Below are 22498 nucleotides of genomic sequence, written 5' to 3'. Positions count from 1 at the left end.
TATTTTCACAGGTGACCTGTGAACATGAACCCCACACTGGTTTAACAGAATGCCAGAGCTGCCAGTCAGCAAACATTAACTAACATAACATTTCACTGTTAAAGATTAACCTGCCTTAAAACCGGGAATTAATATAAATTATGAAACAATGTTTCACCTGATAAAAGAAGGAGGAGCACAGGGTAACTGTGGTATCTGTTAATATATATGAAGACAGTGGAACTTACCTATGTGTTGCAAAGAACTGAATAATATCCTCTATGACACAATGATTAAACATTTCTTGAAGTTAAAGTTACAATCATATTACACACTGAGCAGACTGTGTGTGAGAGTAATCTTGCCTCCGAGTATAAACAGGGTGTAACTTGGCAGCTTCTGCGACTGTGCCGTTAAACTGTGCTTTCTACTACACAGCCATCCATTTAAATGAATGCTGGAGAAGAGTTTAAAGAGCCTGAAAGTACAGACATAGCTAAGGAATCATCTCTGTCCCATCTGCCTCCAGCATGTTCTGCTCTTTTCGTGTAGGATATCACAGTCATTCTACAGTGGTAGTGCAAGCAGGTGCCTTCAGACAACTTTATCACTGGCTTGTGGTGATAAAAAAAGCTGCTGTTGTAACTTGTCAAAAAAGCGAACATCATAGAGGAAAAATGTAGGATGTCCTATTCTGAATAAGAACTGAAAGATACCCTTCAAAGAAACTATTAATTCCACCCAGCCTTATCTGTCTGAAAGTTAGCTACTTTAAACTAGTTGGGTAGCCTTCCCCTGTAAAGAGATGTTTCCTCTGGAGGCTGAAAACACTGATTTTTCCCAGCATAGTCATTGAGTGAGGAGATGAGACAATAGATGATATGAGATGAGATGAGATGATGAGATGAGATGAGATGAGATGATGAGATGAGATGTGATGAGATGAGATGAGATGAGATGAGATGAGATGAGATGAGATGAGATGAGATGAGATGAGACGAGATTAGATGAGTAACATTGTGGAAAATTTCGTTCTCTTCTTTCAGTACAGGAATCTTTCCTAACTCATATATCTAGACAGAAAGCTGAAGCCATCAGATGAATCTCCCTCAAATGTCTACCATACCAGCCCACTTCAGGCTTAAATATTCTTAGGGATCTAAATCTAATGATGATGATGTGATGGTGTTCACCATGATTAGACTTGTAGATTAGTGAAATTTGATCCTTTACTTTGATTTCCTGGCAGGAACGGAGCCGGTGGGGTTCTCACAGCAATAGCAGCAACATGGTAGTACTGCTGCTGTTTGCAGCAAATCAGGGGGGCACGGCTCATCCTGGGGTCATTGCATTGCTATAAAAAATACTCAGCAAAAAGAAACCATTTTACTAAAGCATGCGAGAGGTGTGTAAAACAGACAAATCTGTGAGAACCAGGGAACAGCAGGACAAACCAGTGCTGAGACCAGGTTCTCAGATACCTCCAGCCATGCAAGCAGTATGGCCAACAATTTGGCAGTGTGTTCTGTTTCCAGAACTAAATGTAAAAGAAATACCTGGAGAGGATGTGACTGTGACTCTATAGATTTTGTCTGATTTTGTGGGGAGTTTGCATGGCAACATGAAATGAATGTTGGATGCATGTAAAGCACACAGTTTGTGTCATCAGAGCAAAGGTTGTGCTCCATGACATGGTAGTTGAATCTACTCTTGAACAGGGCAGGGCTGGTCTGTGAAGGTTGTAATTCATAGCTTCAGAAAAAGTGAACACTGATGAAATGTTAATTGCTATCCAGTAAAGACTGATCAGGGTGATTATCAGGTGAGATAATTTATTTAGACATTGGGACTTAAGGGTGATTTTGGTGGCAAAGTGCTGTTGTGATGTGAAAGGGACAAGGCTGCAACAGCCAAAGAAGAGCAGGACAAGATGCAGGAAAATGCATCTTCTTCAGGAATGCAGAAAAGCAAGTGACTAATGAAAGCTTGTATCTTGCAGATGGAGAGAAAAAAAGCTTGCTCTTTGGAAAGAAAAGAGGCAAAGTACAAACATTGTCTGCTGGAGGGATATTGGCATATTAACCTGCAGCCTTTCACACCTCAGAAACATAGAATGCCTTCAACAGATGAAGCAGAAAACAGGTGCCGTCAACCTAAAACTGTTTATTGCCATAATATAAAAAAAATCCCCAAAATCATCTGGAGAATAAAGTAATAAATTATTTTGTACAATTTTCACTTACGGGCAAAATGCAATTTTGTTCTAGTCTTTGAAAATAAAATTTGAGCTGACATGTTAATTTATTAAAATACATAAAAAGCATTTATGAAAACTAGTCCTGTTGCCTATTCTATAGAGCAGTGTACATACAAACAATTTATGAGATCTCTGGAATGGTATTTATTGTCTTTTGCTGAATGTAAGAAAGTTTAATGATACTAACAGTTAAACCAGCTGTTACTCTTCATTTCTCTGATAACTTTTTTAGCAATAGGATCAAATTCCCACTGTTTTGATCCATGGAAGAAGTAGAACAATCCTGGAAATGAAAAAATAAAGCATTATGTTATGGATAGAATAAATAGCTTCATTCTGACAAATCACCTTTGTACACACAGGAGATCATCTCTTCATTTCTGTCTTTTGCAGGATGCAGCAATAATGACATTCATCATCATTTCAGAACTTAAGATCTTTAGAACTAAACGGATTTTATTTAAAAGCTCATTTCATTTACCTTTCTGCTGAAAAACAGCATCAATCCTCTGAGTAATTCCTGGAAATTCAGCGACTGTCAGTCTAGGATAACCCTTCTCCATGGTCTGGCTGTTTTCATCAAACCTAAGTCATATGAAGGAAGACATGCAATTTTCCAGAGTTTAGATTCCAATTCTGCACAGAGTTAAGTGGGTTTTAAAATGTGTCCATCATCTGCAATTTAGTTGGTTTCACTGGGGTTGCAGGAGAAATTTGTGTCATTTATTTGCACAAATGGCCACAGGATGCTGGCCAGTGTGTTTTCCATGAGGCTGTCACTTGTTTGCTGATGAAGGCAGGTGCAGCCCCAAAGAAGCATCCTAAGTGAGAAAAATTGAAGACCCACATTTTTGACTTCAGGGATGGATTTACCTTCTCTCATGATAACAGTGTGACAGACAGTGCATGGAAACTGGACAGGTTCATTCCTGTTACAGCACAGCTCCTCTCAGACTTTGTTAAGATATTGTACATAGTCCTCTACTAGCTGACTGTTTTAGATGGAGGCAGGGAAGCTGGCTTATTTCTAATACAATCAAATTCTTCCTTAATGAGCCAGGACAATTTTTATGAGATGCAGCTAAAATAAGGGTGTTGAAAGAACCTAAAATGCTCTTCCAGATTTGAGGAACCCTCTCAGGAAAATAAACAAAACCAAGCAAAAAAAGTCTTTGCTTTACTTCTCCTTGGATACAAGAAATATTTTTCACAGGCACATGAGGCTGAGAGAATGAGTTACTAGGTAAGAAATGTGTGTTGTGGTTTTCTTGCATGCTATTGTCTTGTGACCAAGACAGTAAAATAACAGTGCAAGATATTGTAAATACCCTACCCAAATTAATCAAAATCAAAAAACAGGAAACCACAAGAATCTTAAAATCCAGCTGACACTGTGTGTATCACTGAGGAACTCCACAATTAGTCACAATAAAATCTGTGTAACCCACGCTTGCCCTGTTTGCCTGAGGAAGATCTTTGCTGCCATTGTCCTTGCTCACAGAAGGAATCTTTCAGCTTCCCAAAGCTGACTGCTTTTTTCTACCTGCCTGATCTTTGGGTATCAGGACTCATTCATGCCAGGTTGGGAATAAGATTTAGAGAGAACATGTCAAAAAGTCAGCACTAACCAGTCAAAGGCAGGAAAGGAACTCTCACTTTCCTTTTCTGAAAGGGATAAAATAATCCAGGACTTTTCAGAAACCAGAGAAATCCTGAACAAGCCATCACAGCCAGCCTTCTGCTGAAGTAGGTTCACTTTGATCTTTAATTTTTAGAGACGCTTTTGTATTGGTAAAAGTTCTCTAGGTGCTGGAATTTTTTTCAGCTTCCAGGCATAATATATCAAAACTTGTCTATATTTTGGATGCCTACTTCAGGACACACTTAATCTCTCAAAAGACAAAGTTATACCCTTCTCCCCATGCAGGAGACAAAGAAAGACTTCTATGAAAAGTAGGATTACTAGAATTGCCTAAAAGGTCTACTTTCTCTTTTATCACATAGACACTTTATTTTTTATCCAGATTATATTGGAGTCATTCATAGGAAAACATTTGTCAATTCTTCTTACCTCCAGTACTTGTCACCTATGAAAAAGTCTGTCTTCCCTGTATTTTTATTACAAACAGCTGCATCAACTTTCTTGACACCTTTAGGGAAGCCCAGTGTGTTGATATTCTTTGGATAACCTACCAATACCTGATATCCACTGATAACCCAGAATTTGTTGCCTGTTAAAAGAAATTAAAATATTTAGTTACACCACTCATTTTCAGACAGTAAATGATAAAATGCATCTCTTTATTGTAGGTTGTAGAAAAACTAGAAATATTTGGAGGGTTTTTTTTATTTATTTCAAAAGTGAATTCCATGCACACATCCCTTCTTCCCACATAATTAAATTAAGAAAAAAATAAAGAAAATATCATACTTCACCTTTGAAAAGTAGGATCTGATCTTTTGTGTTCTCGTATGCAGCTTCAATACCAGGAGTCAGATTTGGCCAGAAGGCAGAAATTAATTCCCTCTCAGCTTCTGAGTTATCAGGATATACCCGCCATAAGTGCCTGATTTAAATATGAAACAGGTTTTGTAGTACGTAAGAAACCACAGAAACTTCTATATGTGTAAAAGAATGTGAACAACATTGTGACTTACAAGCTCCTTCTTGTCAGTGGAGCTACCTGGCTTGATGTGTCAGAAAGGAAATAACTCCTTGTGCTGGAAAGTGTTTTGTTTTTTAATTCTCTCTTCATTCTGGCATTTCATTGATAACTGATTGATAAATGGGATCAGTTATGAGCAGCTGAATATTTCAGGTTGTTCCTGTACTGTATACTAAGTGGGTTAGAGGAGCCCAAGTTGGACTTACTGTAACCTCTTCATCAGATGAATTCCCCAGATGATTTTGAGCTTGCAGAGGTGATTGGAGAAGAGATGGGCTCAGCTGTATTGTCAAACATACTTATTTCTTAGTTAGTTAGTTAGCTAGTTAGTTAGCTACTTAGATTAGTAAAAATTAATTAAATACTTCATTAAATGTTCAAGGCCAGGTTGGATGGGGCACTGAGCAACCTGGTCTAGTGAAGTGTCCCTGCTTGGAACTAGATGATCTTCGAAGTACCTTCCAAAACAAACCTTTATGTGATTCTCAGGAAATATTTGCATCATTAAGTCAAGTCACTACTCAGTGTAACCTTCTATACTTTGGGAATAAGGTCTCATTGAAGTGTTTTCTGGAAAAAAATGCAACATGTTTTTTCAGAGGATCCTGTGAAAATATTAATATAGCTAATAGCTGCTAAAGCTTTTATTTCCTTGAATTGAAATCCATTTGTCTCACTGTAAATCCTGCAAACATGTGAACCACAAAAGTATTCAGTCTTTCTGTATAAATAAAAAAAATTTAAACCCCACGCAGACAAAAGCCATATCAGTATTTACCTGCCCTTTAGAAAAATGACTTCTTGTCGGAATGTAGTTATAGCATCAAAAGACATCTGGGAGCCACAGATTTTAGGTGAGGTAGGGGTAGCTGGCCTTTTATCTGGGGTGCTTGGTGGGGATCCTGAGTGAGACATTTTGGAGAGAATACACCAAATTGTAGAAATACTAAGGTTTCCACACTTAGCTCTTTTTTTTAATATTATGCAACTATGATTAAGTTTATGGTGAAACTTTGTGAAAGAGATTATTTCTCCCCTGCTTACCTTTTGTTTTAAAGCCATGGATTTTACTCACCGTAAATGGACTGAATAGCACTTATATCATCTGGAGAGAGAGGAAATTCACTGGGGCTGATGTAGGCATAATTGGGAAACATGAGAGCCCTCTGATCATTAGAATGGGAGAGACCCAGGGCATGGCCAAACTCGTGAGCAGCAACAAGGAACAAGTTGAACCCTTAAGAAATGGGCAGAGAGAAGAGATGGTCAAATTTTACTCAGTAAATGGCTGCTATAACCACAGCAGGGCTGTTGCTCAGTGAGAGCTTTCATACAATAATATTAATGTTCATTAGGGAATGCATCTATGTGAACATATTTTTGTACAAGACAAGATTGTGGTCTTCCCCCACTAGAAGAGAGAGACTTTTGACCCTCTTGTTTTCTGTTAGCTACTGAAAGTGTGTGTTTGTCATGAGTAGATATCTGGGGGTGAGTGTGGGTGCAGCTCTTTGGAATGTCCTGGCAGGGTTTCCTGGCTGAGGTAGAGCAGATTAGATAGTGAGTCAGATCAAACTAACAGCTCTCCAGGGCAAGGCAGGAGGACACGCTCTGTGCTCACTGAAGGTATCAAAGTGTCACTCTGTGTGTCACTCTCCCTCCTACAAACCTGAGAAAGAAAGGTGAGATCATGAATAGACAAAGAAAAATAAAATGTTAGCAGAATGCTTCACCTTTCTACCATTGGGACTTTAAAGCATATGGTCTCTTTAGGGATTTGTCAAACAGAATCCATTTTTAAAATATTGTGCTTCTGCATGCTTATTCCCTGTGAAATATGTTAACACAACAAATAAATAAAAACAGAATTTCCTTCAACATGCATCCCTCCAAGTAACATGCCTTTCCGAATTAGGGAAGAATGATCATCTGCCCTGCAGACCAAGATCCAGAAATGTCAACAGATTTAATGAATATCACAAGTCTGTGGCAGAGGAGAGGACTGGTCATCGATTGCCCAAGAAAGGCTGATTGAAGCCAAGACATTCACTTCTCAAAAACCCAAACAAAATAAAGCCTCATTTTTTCCACACATATTTCCAGTTAGTCTTCCCCTCTCATGAATCTTCTGAGTGCTATGGGTTCTGCAATGTCTGGCTGCTGAGCAGCAGCAGAAAAACTGTGGTTGACCCATTCAGTCCCAGTATGGGGAAAAAAATTACAATTTAATCACGTGACATGTCCAGCCCTCATCCCTCTCTTTTTTTCCCCACAATAAATCCACACTCTCCTCCTTGTGAGGTGGTTTTACAGCATCTTTCTGTTCATCAGCACTGTGTGCTTCCTGAAATCAGTTCTCTTGTTGCAGCTTTCCATCTCAATAAGTGGATAAGGATCTAAATCTCCAGAGGGTAATGTGCCTGTGTACTCCCAGAGCTGTCAGAGGCAGTAGGTGCCTGGAGGCTGAGTGGAGCAGACATGTCCCAGGCAGATTGAGGTTGGGCACTCAGGGTTCCCCTCTCTGCTGCCTATTAATGAACCTGTTATGGAAATTTTAGTGAAGACTCTTCATTATCACTGGTGGCTGTATTGATTTTTAGGTGTTGGGGATGTCCTCTGATGCCTGCTGCAAAGCACAGACCATGGTAGTGCCAGGCCTGGTGTGCACCAGGAGGGGAAAAGAGGAAGCTTTCATCAAGGGTTGTGAAACTCTGGGCCACCACCAGCCCCCAGGTAAGAGTGGCTGTGTCTGTGGCATTCCTACCTGAAAAGAAGTGTCCTGTTGATATTTTTATCAGGGCTAAATAAGGACTAGAGTAGATCAAGGTTAGTTTATGTCTATGTCATTGTAAATATCCCAGCTCAAGGACAACCTATAATATCCTCAAACTGCTCTTATGGTTATTGCACTGTTTCATCTCAGCCTCCTCCTTCACTTAAACAAAATCAGAATGAAATTTATTCATCTGCATAACAATTTAGAAACCTTTTGGAACCTACCCGCTGAGCCTGTGGTCCAGTCTTCATCCTCATCAAAGTGCACATCACCACCTAAACCGTTGCCAGGTGGAAAGGCATGAGCAAGAACTCCAAGGGGGCCATCAAAATAACGAGGGCAATGTCCATGAACTAAATAATATGAAGTTGATACAACACTAAGCTTAGGTTATGACTATTGAAAAATCTATTAATAATTTTATCACTGTATGCAGTATTCATATTACCTTTGGTCCCAAAAGCAATCATTATATCTGCTATTCCCTTATGAATGCGAGTGAACACCAGCTGGGTGACAGAGCTCCACACTTTAAATGCCTTCTCAATTGCTTTATCCACATCCTCCTTGCTCATATCTGGTGTGTAGTTCACAATTCTAGTTATGACAATTCAAGTATAATATTTAGTATTTGCAGAAAAAAAAAATCCCTAATATGGTTAAGAAGATGAACAGAAAATATAAGAAATAATTTAACCTGTAAACAGTTTCCAAGATTCATCTTGGGCTTAGTGAGTTTGATATGTGAAAACTGAGTGTGTTTGAGTATGTGATAACTGTCCAATATGTCTTTTTCATGATAACAGTTGTGTACACATTATCAGTTTTTTCTTAAAATGGGCCTTAGCCAGGCGGTTGTCACGTGAGCATGAGGAAAGTTACCTCCTCAGATTTCTGTGACTACTACACTGTTGTCTCAGCAAATTTTAAAGATAGTGAGGCTTGTACAGGGTGAAATTGATGTTTCTGTTTGGCTAACAGAATATTGGTCAGGAGTGATACATGACAGGAAAGATACTATGGTTGAACCAGTAAATGCAAAACACCCAGCTTGATTTTCAGAAATTCCTCTCAGGAGCATGCATAGCTAACAGCTGTGGAGAGAGAAACATTTTCGTATTCCTGAAAGGAAACCATTGCTATAGAAGTCTTATTTAAATATAACAAATTTGTATACCCACAAACCTAAAATTTAAACTCAAAAAGTAATTACTTAAATACTACCTGTATGTCAGTTTGGCTTTTTTCCATCCAGGCAGAGTAAAGCCATAGGAACCCACATCAGGAACTCCACACCTGGGTTTCTTCATCATTTCCAATGTCTCATTATCCAGTTTTCCAGTCACTATCAAACCAAAAAATTGTTGCATTTTCTGAAGTTTTTCATCTGTGGATTCAGCGTTTATTTTCCATCCAAGTTGATTTGGATCTGGCTCAGCAGCATAGAATTTATTCAAATAGTTCTAGTGGAAAAAAAAAAGTGACATGTTTCAAATTTTGATCTGTTTCTTGAACAAATAAAATATCTTAGGACTGATATTGTTTGTGTAGGTTGTTGGCAAAACCTTCTGCCTGTGATTTTGGAGCACAACAGATGTTTTCCTGAGGATCATAGCTAAACAGAAACAGACAACATCGTCCTGACTCTTACTTACTTGACATTTCTAGTTTGTGCAGATTTATCCTACTTTGGTAAAGTTTGGACAACAGAGTTGTAGGCAATAGCATTGTCTCAGACAGGCAGCAAGCTGCTGTGCAACTGGAACACACAGAATAGGTCTAAAAATAGAGGTCTCAACAGATCCCAGATATGGACAATGCAGTTACCTGTACAAGCTTTGCATCATCTTCATTGTCTGTCTCTGGGTGGATGGAAAAAGTGCTAGAAACAGCTGTGCATGTTACAAGCCAAAGTGGAAGAGCCTTCATTCTTACTCTCATGCCGGTCCTGCTAGGATAGCCGTCTGCTTTCTGCCTCCTTTCTCCTGTCCCAGTTTGTATGGTTATGGGGTGCTCTGGAGAGACAGCTGTGGACTGACTCAGAGCTCATCATGCTCTGATTCCCTCCACACAAGCTGCAACACTGTGCAGACTGACACAATAAAACTTAATTGAACCCATCCCATTTCACAGTCATCTGAAGTCAGATGGGATTTGAATGTACCGAAGCCTCTTGGCTACACCTTCAAAACTGGCACTCAGTTTTAGTTATTTTACCCTGACTTTGACAGACCTCAGCAATTTCATGCCAGATTAAGTGATCGAAAAATGCAAAACCTTGTAAGTTGTCCCAACCAACACACCCGTGTGAAATGGAACACCAAATGTAGAGGTACTCTATATTCTCAGCCTAGAAAATGGGAATTGTGCAAGAGGTATTGAATTATGAATCCCATAAAAAACAAAACAAACTTTGGGAGAAATAACTGTAAGCAGAATATTTTCTTTTCAAATTGATTCATAAAGTGAGACAGAATGTTTTGGAAAATGGTTGAAAATTCCAATTCCATACCCACTTCTTTCTGGCAACTTTTTGAAACAGTGTGTTTCTTTTAAATTATTCTGGTGGAATCCAAGATATAGATAAATGAGATCAATTTTACCTAATAAATTGAACCTAAGGAATGTGAATTATCTTGTATCTCTGTCTATCTATCTATCTATCTATCTATCTATCTATCTATCTATCTATCTATCTATCTATCTATCTATCTACCTATCTACCTATCTACCTATCTACCTATCTAATCTATCTATCTGCCATTTTATCACTAAAGGGTCTTTTCAGTTTAACCACATTAGCCACAGGGGATATGATTATTTCCTGACTTAAGTAATTCAGAAAAAGGGAAGTTTCAAGAGTCACAGGCTGTGACAAATTATGGGATTTCACCCTGTTCTAGCCAAGCACCTTCCTCTTCCACTGGCAGCAAAGGGAGATGAAGGTGTTCAACACCTCAGAGGAGCTCTCACAGCACATACTCAACTTTTACAAAATTATTGAATGAAATGACTTCATGTTTGACCATGGCTTTCTCAGAAAATCCATGCTTTTGTTTTCTGGCTTTTTTGCTGTCTCTTCCAGCCAACTTTTCTCCAGCTGAAGGCATTAATAATGACATTTTTCATCCCAATAGCCTTCTTGTTAAATTTTTGTCTACTTAGAAAAAGAAAAATCAAACACTTCTCTTGATTATTATCATTACACTGTATGGATCCCATTCAGTTTTGCATGTATTTGACCATATTGATTAGGTTTTTGTTGATATAATGGATGTTTAGACAGCTACCTAGCAGACACCCATGTTGTCAACAATTAGGAATGTTAGGAATGTACCAGTCCCTGCTGGTGTAGTGTTAAGATCATGACCATGTTGCAGCACAATTTCTGGCTCCTGGGATGCTCTGTGTAACATCATCAGCACTACTGATGTGATGAGGATAGGTAGTGAACTTTCTGGGTGGCTGCTGTCTTCTAAGAGCAGAAAAGAAGTCATGAGGTAGTTCAACATCCACCAACTCTAATAAATGTCAAAGATAAGCATTAGGAAACCGTAACCAGAAGCTGCTTATACAGCTTCTTCTTTTCCCAGACCTCAAGGCCAGCTATAGACATGTTTGTGAAACATCACTTGTGAACCTTTTCCGGTCTCTCTCCCTTGGGCAGTGGGAACTGGCTGCTGTGTGTGCTGTGTAGATGGCCATGTTGCAAAACCCTGGTAGTGTCTTCTGTGACGTAGACCTCCATCATTTGTCACTCAAAAGTCTTCTGAGCAAACACTAATGTTAGCTGAAGCTAAAAATATAGTCTAAATTAGAGATATCAACTTCTCTAGATTGAATGAAGACATTGTAGAGATCAGATGACCCTACTTTAAGATAGTTGATTGAATCACTCTCCAGAGATATATATTTCTCTGTTTTCTGTGGAAGAAAGCGTAATTAATAAATGCATAAAGTTAGATGCAGCTGATCTTAATCCAGCTGCTCTTATTGTCTCTATCCTTCACTGCTGCATGGCAGACAGCTGTGGGGATCTGATAGCCAGCTGCAGTGGAAAGCAAGAAAACCAATTCTCTGAGTTCATGTCAAATCTGCCCATAGTTTCTATAAAATTAAATTCATATCAGCCAAAACATGTTTTCAAAAATGTTTTCTAGTGCCATGGGAAAATGCTTGGTGCAAAAGACCTGAACAGAATTTGTCTTTTGTGACATATGCATGATTATAATCAGAGTGTAGCACCATGGTCATTCCTTCTAGCTTTGAAACCTTTGAGACAAATGAATATATCCATTCAAAAACATAAGATTGATCTCTAAAAAGAAAGCCACACTGGTGGCTATGATCCAGAACCTAGAGGGGACATGTGGCTTCTAAACTGGTAGATGGAAGCCAGCTGGAGACCTTTAGGCACCTTAATGGCACTAGAGAACTGTTCAGGCAGAAGGGTTGTGCCACTACTCTTCAGACTCAATCCTTCCACAGAGCCAATAAAATTGAATTGTTACTCAGCTTGAGTGAAAAACATGGGGCAAAGGAAAATGGTCCAGGTAATGTCTTTGACTCTTGATGGACTTTTAGCAGACTGCACTGTGTGAGGCCCAAACTCAGCCATGCCAACACAGGTCCCCAGAGACATCCCTAGAAAGGCCCTAGCTCAGTGGGCCTCTGTGGAGTGATGGGCTCCCAGGAGTCCCGTTTCATACCTGCATGGATTACTAGGAGATCTTACAGAACCACAAATGCACTAAACACATCTAGGGAATTGAATTCCTGGCTGGGAAAATCTGTCTTACTAATGATACACGCTACAATTACACACCACACCTGTAGCAAGACCCCAGGGAGGGGTTTCAGTAGTTAACATAGTACAGTAGTTAACATAGTACAGTAATTAGCAAATAGAGGTAAACTTATTAAAAGGGAAAAAGAAAATGACAGGTGATTTTATGGACAAAACACCCCAGTTCCTGATTACTGAAAGCCTGCTTTGCGCCTGAAGGAAGAGGAGTGGCCAGCACCAGATGTGCCCTCCTCTCCATGGTGTGGCTGGGATGGAGCAATCTGTGCTCCCACAGACAGAGGAAATGTTCTCTCACATAAGTACAGGGCAGATTTCTCACAAAGGAATCACTTCATTTTGAGCTCTTGTCTTCCTGCTCATGGGAAATTCACAAAGTGAATTTCAAAACTGCATCTGGCAACTAAAATTTGGACAGGATGTGAAAGGGCATGGACTAAAAATATTGCATTAGAAACTTTATCCTATTTTTAACTTCTTAATTTTCCACAGTCCATAAATCACCCTTTATCTCTCCTTCCTCTAAAACATAACCTCCTCCTTACTCCTTATTTCCCATTTAACATTTTCACTGCCCCATGAGTACTCACCACCATTTGCTTCTAGAGAGGGACTAGAATTTTGCTCTAAATCTGAGAAGCTCTTTTGATATCACCTTGAGATCCTTTGCTTTTACTTCATATGTGCAGGGAACATATACCTCTAGTTTATATTTTTTGATATAAATTGTTCTAGTAAGAAATATTATGTTTGTTTGTAAATCTTGTGTTATATTTGTAGATCATTTCTGCTAAAAAATAATATCAATCAACACAATCAATTTAGATTTATATACCTCTAAAAGAATTTTTGGTTTAATTGTCATTCAGTAGTACTGGCTTATGCAAGAAAATATGATTCAATAGCATTGCTACTGAGGTTTGACTTTACAGAACTAGTACCTATAACATCTTGTGAGAACAGGATTCACATAAATTAACTTCTTAATTAAGACCTTTGATTTGCAGCAATTTATTTTTATTATTTTCTAATATTTCCTTAGGTTTTATAAAGTGTATGACCAAATTAATTTTAAATTATACAATTTCTTATCTTTGAATACTATTGAGACTGATCTACACTGAATTTAATAGGAATAAGAACTACCAAGTCTGTTCTTTATTTATGAAGGATAAAATTTAATAACCTTCTAATACAGATAAGTAATGAAAAAATTGAAATAGGTATGCTTTTATGAGACTACACATTATTTTCTCAAAATGTAGTAACTTATTGCACTAACCTTAAACCTTCCTCTAAAGCCTGTTGACTTATACAGATATAAAAAATGATATATTTTGTTCTGTTTATGTGGCTTCTAATGTTATCAGCTGAGCTACAAAGACTGAAGAGAAAGTGAATAACCCTTCAAAAACCATTTTAACTGAGGGCTTTTGCAGAAAATGTGGTTAAGCTGGAAATCAAACTGTCCTTGTAATCTTGAATCTTTGCATCAGAAGTATTTCTGGCCAAGAATTTTCATCTTTTAAGCAAACTTCTTGATTCTCTAACCCACTGGAATTGGGTGGGATTTAGTAACTACTGGAGTAGTAAGAGTAGAAAGAGCCTTGATTAAAGAAGTTTATTTGTTTATCATATGATGTGGCTACCTTTGAGAGCAAGTGACTTGTTTCTTATCTCAGGGGTCCTTTATAATCTATGTTTCTTCATTTCTGAGTTTGAAACTAGTTCCTAAACCCAAAAACATGAGAATATTCCCTCTTTCCTGTCCTTCTACCCTCTGCCCACTGTTATAAAAACATACACCCAGGGGAGCAGTCTAAGAGCGGAAGTATGGGAAAGAGGAACAGAAAGTGGAAGTAGATCTGTACACTAATGATAACGAGCCCAAATTAATTAATCATCAGATTTTCACCAGGGTTTGTGAGCAGTGGAGGGGTACAGAGACAAGTGTGTCCTCCTTACTCTGTTTTTGTGAAAAAACTTGACCTTTCCTGCCAGAATACATTTTTCAGTGTTTGAAAGCTAGGCTTGGCTCTTGAGCATCAGGCCAAAAAGACATCAAGAACAAAATTATATGAGAAACATAATTTATTAGGAAACTTGACCGTAACAGGAGAAGTTGTGATAAATTATATAAATTTATTTGGCTTAAAATAAATAATTATTAAGACTATACTGCTGTAGAATTTGAACCGAAATCCGTTCTGACCTGAGAATCATAAAATGCTGAAAAATGCAGCAGATAAAAACATACAGTGTGCACGTGAAAAAACACTGCAATTAACAATTAAACCAGCTGGTGCTCTTCATTTGTCGAACAATCCGTTTGGCACGAGGATCAAACTGGAACTGAGTTGTTCCATGGAAGAAATACACATAGCCTAGAAGTAAAATTTAATCCAATTATATTCCATAGGTGACTTTTTTCAGTGTTTTGTAAAAAAAAAAAAATTCCCACTATAGACAGTCTATGTATACCTGATATTTTTCATTTCCTTTTCATTAAGGCTAATAACAACTCTTTGAAAAAAAATATTCTATGTGTAGATGCCCAAATATTCACATAAACATTGGTTAAATGTAAGTTTCACTCACCATCTTTCTGGAAAGCAGCATCAACTCTGCCAATGTTTCCAAAGTAGGAGACTATTTTCTTGGGATACCCATGGTCCATGGATTTTTTCTTTTCATCATATCTTAGAAGAAGAAATGTCATTACAATTTATGATAAAGCAGACAATTTGAAAGTCAAACGCAAATTCTTACATGCAAGTGTACTATTACTAAGAAATCTCATAAAGGCTCTCAAATTTGTCCTAAACCAAGACATTAACTTAAGTAGCTTTTTGATTTTTATTATTAACTTTCTCTTAGAGATTTCTCTGAGATTTGAAAATCCTACCTATGGTAAAGTTTGTCACAATGTTCCTAGGGACTCTGGCAACACAGATCAAAAATTAATTTATGTAAATTGTTTATTTTTTATGGACTAACAGAGCCTTGGCCATCACTTGCACATGAAATTAATTTCAATTTCAAGGCACTGAATATCCAGTTCAACATAAAAACAAAACATAAAACTTTGGAGAAGAGAGTAGCACAGTTCTGAACCATAGCTGAATTAGTGTCAGGGATGGACTTCTTAAACAAAATTCCTATCTGAAATTTGTCATGATCTTCAATTAGAAATACAAACAACTTTTAAATTGGAGAATATTTAAAATTACTTTATAGAGGAATTAAATTACAGCGTTTCGCATTTATGACTCATTTTGTTTGAAAAGTTCATTAAAAGTGGACACTGTCAAAACATAGCACAAAAAAGTAGCACTCTTGTAGAAGAAAAGTGAATAATCCCCTAGAAACTGACTCTTTTTTGTTGGGTAGCTTTTCATTCAGGTGGAAGTACTTATAATCCTGATACAGGTATCTAATGTTTCGGGGGAAAAAAATGATGAAAAGGTGACATTTTCTAGCAGATGCCTAATTTTTTTTAAACTCCAAAGAAACACATTTAAATTTCTGTAATATGCCTGGTTTAAGCACCAATCCACTCAAACCATGTTATGATACATCAGTCCTCAGGGAAATGAAAACACGTCTTCTTGTAAATGAACATTAAATCTTACCTCCAGTATCTGTCAGCCACAAAGAAATATGTTTTTCCTGTGGTTTCATCATTGTAAGCTGCATTAACTCTTTTAACAGTCTTTGGGAACCCAAAGTGATAGATTGGTTTGGGATAGCCGGGTAGAACATCATATCCCCTGATGACCCAATATTTATCCTCTGAAAGAGATGAGCACGTTTCATTTGTTTTTGCTGTTTATAAAAAGCATTTACTTGCGTTTTGGATGTCTGGAAGACAATGTGTCTAGATGCCGGTATTATTCCTTTCAGCTTATTACTTAAGAAAATATTTTTAATTCTTATACTGGGACTAAATCATGAAGACAGGGGAAATGGCTTTTCCTTTTATGAATAAAACATTAGAATCATGAGGTGTGTTGGATAGAATTTTTCCCAGAATTTTGAAAAATTGAATATAAGGTATTTCTCTGGATAACAGCTTGGGGAGGCCTGGAGGTTGATGAGTTGAACCATTGACATTGGATAGGCGTATTGAATTTGTTAATTTCCTGTAATATGCTATTTGATTATAGAACCATACAATATTTTGAAAACTAAGCAATGTGCATCAAATTAAACTATTAGGAAAAACACATATCTAATAAAAATACTTTGACAATTTTAGATGAAATGAACACATTTATATATGTTAATAGGTCATGTATTATAGTATGTGCATAATTAATTTATTTGAGATATTTAAAGGTATTTGAGACCTTGGAAAAGAAGGACTGATTGTTAGTTCAGTGAACAGTTATCCTCTCACAATACAGTTTTCCACGAATGTATTTTTGCATTTTTTTTTCAAAATATAACAAATACTAATAAGCATATCAGTAATTGTATCATAAAAATGCCTGTATTTGTCAATTGAAGTCAGTAAAAATCCTTCTGCACAAAGTGAAGTGCTGTTACCTGAAGAGAACTAAACCTGAAGAAGGGTAGCTGTTCTTATAACTTGTTTTATCAGGGCATTAACTATAAAAGAGGGGAAATTTTTCTAGATTATTATCTCTGGAGATCTGTTACTGCAATATGATCCTCTGGCAATTATTTTCAGAATTGTAAGATTATCTGTTCTACTTCCTTAAAAGCACTTTAACTTCTGTAACTGCATAGTTTGTAAGAAACAGGAAGTAACAAGTCAGAAAAAGTGGAGACCTTCTTATTCAATTACCTTTAAAAATTACAATTTCATCTGTCTCAACGTTTTCATAAGCAGCTTGAATTCCTGATGGCAACCTTGGCCAGAACAGTGAGATAAAATTGAGCTCTGTCTCTGTCCTTGCAGGATGCTTGCGCAGCATGTATCTGTTTTAGACAAAATATAAGTCATAAAATAATTCCACTCCTATCAAAACTTCAAAATAATTATTATAGCTCCTGCAGTACAACAGATGGGAGATGGGGAGATGGGTTGGACCCCGTCCACTGTGTGTAAACAAAATCTAGAGCAAAGACATTCATAATTTTAGCGCCTCAGTTATGTGCTAAAAATTCAGAAAATTGAATATAAGGCCTTCTACTTCTCTGTGGGGCAATAAGGCTCAGAAATCCTTCTCTCTGGCAGTGCTTTTACTTCTGTCCCTGCTCCTGTACTGAGGATGAGTGTGGGACCCATGGACGCATTGCTAACAGGTACATGAGTGCTCTTGCTTTGCTGTTTATTTGAATCAGTTTCAGAGATAAGTGGGTCAAAGTGCTGGGCACAGTGATAGAAAAGTTGGAAAACAACCTGCAAGCTCCTGTCAGCTTCTCTGCTCTTGTCGAATAGGACTTTTTGAACTGATAATCTGAGAATGATCTTCTAATGCTTCTCTTTGCATTACATTCCAAAAGGACAGTTTTCCCTCATGGATTTTTTTAAACTACTGAATATTTTAAATAAATAATGTATATGTTTATTTCTGTTACCTGCCCTTGAAGAAGAATATTTCTCCACGTAGGGTAGTAATAGAATCAAATGTCAAATTTGGGTCACAAGCTTCTGGAGTTATGGGTCCTGTTGGCTGCACAGCAACATTAGACTGTCCTGTAGGATGAATATTTATAATTTAGTGTGGTGAAATATAAGGAGAGGGTTCAGAATATCTCTGAGGACTCAGAAAACACATTTTATATAAAATGAAAAAGGATATAATTTTAAAGTAAGAGTCTGTCATTAAATGTGGATTTCTAATGTTGATAAAACAAGTTGAGTTCATCTTTTCCAAAATGAGATTTTTTGTGGAACTGGACTTTAGCTGAAGTTAGCTTCCAGGAATTTTCTCTCTTTTGTTATCCATTCTTCAAAAACTGTTAAACTTCTCATTTGGGTGGAATATTAAATATTTTTGTTTAACTATTTACCAGCCTCCCAAATATATATATATTAAATAAATATATATTTTCTTACCATAAATGGCCTGAATTCCATCAATGTCATCCTGAGGAAGAAGGAATTCATTGGGATCGGTGTAGGAGTAAGTTGGATACATCAGTGCTCCAGGATCATTTGAATGAGACAGACCCAGTGAATGGCCAAGCTCATGGGCAAGAACAATGAACAAATTGTAGCCTGCAGGATGAAAACCATATGAAACAAGATAAAATCTGTTTCAATACTCTACACAATTGACTAAATGGGAAACTAATATACACTAGAGATACAAGAGAGACTGTAAGCAATTCTATCATTGTAACAACACAAAAGCATTGATACAGAACAACTGTAAGAGTATGTAAAGGATGTCTGGCCTTAATTGTGTTCTCATTGTCAATTCTCTACTGTCCTTCTGTCTTAAACATGAGTTGTTTCCCCTGAGATCACATAAATTTTTCCATCAAGGATCATGTCCATGATGAGGGATTGTTGGCAGTAATTCAACAGAAAAAAGAACTTCAAAACAAGCAATGAGATTACAGTTTCGGTGATACTTGGAGCACCCTAGTAAGCACTCCACGTTGAAGTGCTAGGTTAAGAAAAAGAAAGAATTTGCCTCCAGAAGTCTACCAACAGATTTCCCTGTTTTAGCTTTCCTCTGAATGAAAAAGTATTTTAAAGTGCTGACTTTAAAATCATTATAACCCTTATGATGTAATATCACATTATAAATGTCATTATGATCTAAAAAATCTATTTTCTGCAAGTTCATGCCTAAAAGTGCAGTAAAAAACAACAACAAAGAAAGAGCAAGAAATTTTAAATTAAAAGCTCTGTCCCTTTTGCTCACTTTTCTGCCAGTAGTCAGGCTCATGAAATAGTAAGCATCACATGAGGTAAGACTGTATGAGGTTAAAACTATATAGATTCATCTACAAAAGCTTACCTCTTCCATCTTTTGTCCAAGCTTCCTCCTCATCCATATGCACATCTCCACCAATACCTTCACCAGGCTGGAATGCATGAGCCAGCTGTCCATTGGGACCATCAAAAGGGGAATTGTCACGGTGGTCTAATATGAAGAGGTAAAAAATTAGTTAAAATCCTAAATTACTTCTATAAGTTCAGCTGGGTATTTAATATCCTGCATTATCATTGTTACCTCTATAAGCAAAAGAGATCATTATATCTGCCTCCTTGTCCTCAACCTTTTGGAATGTCAATGGTGTCACATTGCTCCAGACACTGAGAGCTTTTCTGATTGCTTCATCTACATCAGCTCGTCTCATCTTTGGGGTGTAATTCAAAATCCTTCAAAGAAAACCCAACATATAATATATTCTTTAGAAAATAGTTGAAATTTCAGTATTTTATCTGAAATGCAATTGTGAAAAAATCAAAAATCTTAGATGTATCTTTCATGAATGAAAATTAATGAAGGCTTTGTTTTAGATACTGCACTCTAAAGTATCTGTCTTCCAGAAATCACTAAATCACTGCATACGTTCATATATGGCATAATCTGATTCCTTCTGACCCCCACCCTGAAGTCAGTATGCTAGATTAATACATTTTTGAACCAGATTAGGGAAGATTACCTGTATGTCAGATTATTTCTTTTCCATTTGGGATTCCCTGGTGTGAACACATATTTCTCTACATCAGGTACACCACACCTGGGTTTTTTCATCACCTCCAGTGTGTCAAGATCAGGTTTTCCCGTCACTTCTAGTCCAAAGAAAGACTGCATTTCCTTGAGCTTTGCAGTAAGGGGGTTTTCACCGCTGCTTCTTACATGGGGATGGTGATCCCTTTGAAGGTCGTAGAAATTCTGTAGATAGCTCTGAATCAGAGTTTAAAAAAAGAAAAAGAGCATTGTGACTTACCACTACTGTCTTTGGTCACATTTAAATTTTTCTAAGTAATCTTAAACTATTCCCATATTGACATATCCTGTGTTTACCACGACCAGCAACAACTTCTCCACTACAGTTTGCCCATAGTTTTTTGAATTTGTTGTTTCACTGATAAAATATATCAAGAAATGTCTTGAAAATCTAATATCTACTATTAATAATTAATTCTATATTACTTACTGCACTCAATTATTCTAACAATAAAGCTTACAAGGAAGCTTATAACTGGTATCATCCAAGGAAATTGAGGCTGTCAGTGAGACTCCACACAGCCAGAACTCCCACCAGTAGAGAGTCAGACTTGGTGAATAATGCCTTTTATTTTTAGCTACAGAATATGATACTAGAAACCCAGGCCTTCCTACTGAATTTCAAGAATTTTGTCTACAACAAATTATGTTGTGTCTGTGTGAGTTCCCTTTTTCCAAAATATTCTACAAGAGACATCTTCAGCAAAAACATGGAAAAACATGTCGCCTTCTTCAAGCAAGTTTCCTTCCTTATATTATTAAGAGCAGTTATATCACAAGTTTCAAAGCACATTCTGAAATGTAAATTGCTGCTGAGTTTTAGTGTTGCTGCTAGAACTCATGCCTCAGCAGTTTTGTTATTACTTTACTGTCAACACCAAAAGTGAAGTATACAATATTCAGATGACTTCTGAGTAAATCAGTTCCACATAATTTTCACACATTTTTCAACATTCACAGGCTGATAGGAAAAGCTCTCTTAAAACCTCTGCAAGATGGCAAATCTTTACTTTCCACCCACATTATGTGAATTACAATTATAGCTGTCTCTCAGGATACCTTATGTTTCCCTTAGATATACAATGAAAAAAATACCTCTACAAGCTGTAGGGTTTTTCCTTCATCTTCTGCTTCTGGAGCCACAGGAAATGCAGAGGAGACGGCCACATATAGCGACAGGAGAATTGCGAAGGTCTTCATCCTCCTCTAAGGTTGTCTGCCTCAGTTTCACACGAGCTACTGAGCACACTTCTCAGCTCTGTTTATATAGCTGATAGTAAATCAGTGACAGCCTGACTCATGCTGTATAATATCCTATGATTAGTAAAAATGATGCATAGCAGTTTCATCATCAGGTAGTGACACAAGGTGTTTAACCAATATTACCGTCCTTATTTTGCCCAAGTCTTCTGGTTTGGGCAATTTTATAGCATGTTTAATAAATAAGGAAATGTTTTTCAGGTAAAATGTGGAGCAACATTTCACAACTACATTTCATTTCACATTTCATACATTTCATATTTTTTTTTTGAATCATGAATTTAGACTATTTATGGCACAGTGTTTTGAAAAACTGGAGAAATAATGAGAAATAATATTTAAGAGAAATAATATATTTTACAAAAATCAAATTATTCTACATATGCTGCATATGATTTAATCTTAAACAGACTATATAATATAATGTAGCAATGATAATATAATAGCAATGATAATTTAATAGCAAGATACTGACAGTACAAAGAACCAATCTTATTTAGCAATTATCAGCAGCATAACTCCAGGAGGACTGTCATCTTACAGTTATCTAACAGTTCTGTCTAAAACAATCTTATGATGTTACCAGAAGTGAGTGCTGAAATGAGTCAACCTTTTTTTACCAATATTAACAATTTTGGTCATGCTGGAATGTGTAATCTGGGTTCCCATTTGTATGGTAAATAACATTTCTGCTCTTGCCAGCATGGATACGGTCTCTGCTGCAGTAGTGTGTTTCAATTCAGGCAGAGCAAGATGATGAGAGGAAAAGACACCGTGAAAGACAACAGGAATTTTCATCAGTGTGCAAAAAAGAAGAGTAAAGTAACCATTTTTTACCCTGTACTCACTGCTTCATAGAAGGAAGAATGAGAGGACCCATGATAAAAGTTGGTAAATATAAGGAAGTATTTAAAAAATGTTTAGCAACCTCCAGTCTCCAAGACCCTAGTATGGTCTTAACCAACAGTGATTAAGTTTAGACATGAGGTTTAGGATTCAAATGCCAGAACATTAGTGTTATTTGGAATTCCCTAGGGTATCACACCTGATCTCCATTTGCCCTGGAAGGATGCAGGTCTCTGTAGGTCGTGTGCC

At 37.1% G+C, this 22498-nt stretch overlaps 2 protein-coding genes across 2 annotated transcripts; both read right to left on the bottom strand.

The window, feature by feature from the left end:
- Positions 1 to 2227: 2227 nt before the first annotated feature.
- Positions 2228 to 9632, bottom strand: LOC102110743 (matrix metalloproteinase-27). Its single transcript, XM_005516214.2, has 10 exons — positions 9506 to 9632; positions 8903 to 9141; positions 8127 to 8275; positions 7903 to 8031; positions 5978 to 6139; positions 5681 to 5804; positions 4673 to 4803; positions 4308 to 4467; positions 2718 to 2821; positions 2228 to 2519 (listed from the first exon to the last, which is right to left on the bottom strand). Exons 1-10 carry the CDS (start codon positions 9617 to 9619, stop codon positions 2419 to 2421), a joined length of 1413 nt encoding a protein of 470 aa, XP_005516271.2. The 5' UTR covers positions 9620 to 9632; the 3' UTR covers positions 2228 to 2418.
- A 5133-nt stretch (positions 9633 to 14765) lies between these two features.
- Positions 14766 to 21360, bottom strand: LOC102110938 (interstitial collagenase). The gene is made up of 10 exons (XM_005516215.2): positions 21239 to 21360; positions 20076 to 20320; positions 19640 to 19788; positions 19424 to 19549; positions 18511 to 18672; positions 18030 to 18147; positions 17293 to 17426; positions 16115 to 16274; positions 15081 to 15181; positions 14766 to 14866 (listed from the first exon to the last, which is right to left on the bottom strand). Exons 1-10 carry the CDS (start codon positions 21341 to 21343, stop codon positions 14766 to 14768), a joined length of 1401 nt encoding a protein of 466 aa, XP_005516272.1. The 5' UTR covers positions 21344 to 21360.
- Between the last annotated feature and the right edge of the window lie 1138 nt (positions 21361 to 22498).

This window comes from Pseudopodoces humilis, chromosome 2 (assembly GCF_049639895.1).
Source record: "Pseudopodoces humilis isolate 2021_Gansu_Grassland_sample_001 chromosome 2, ASM4963989v1, whole genome shotgun sequence".
Lineage (NCBI taxonomy): Eukaryota > Metazoa > Chordata > Aves > Passeriformes > Paridae > Pseudopodoces > Pseudopodoces humilis.
This window is presented reverse-complemented; position numbering and strand designations above follow the sequence as displayed.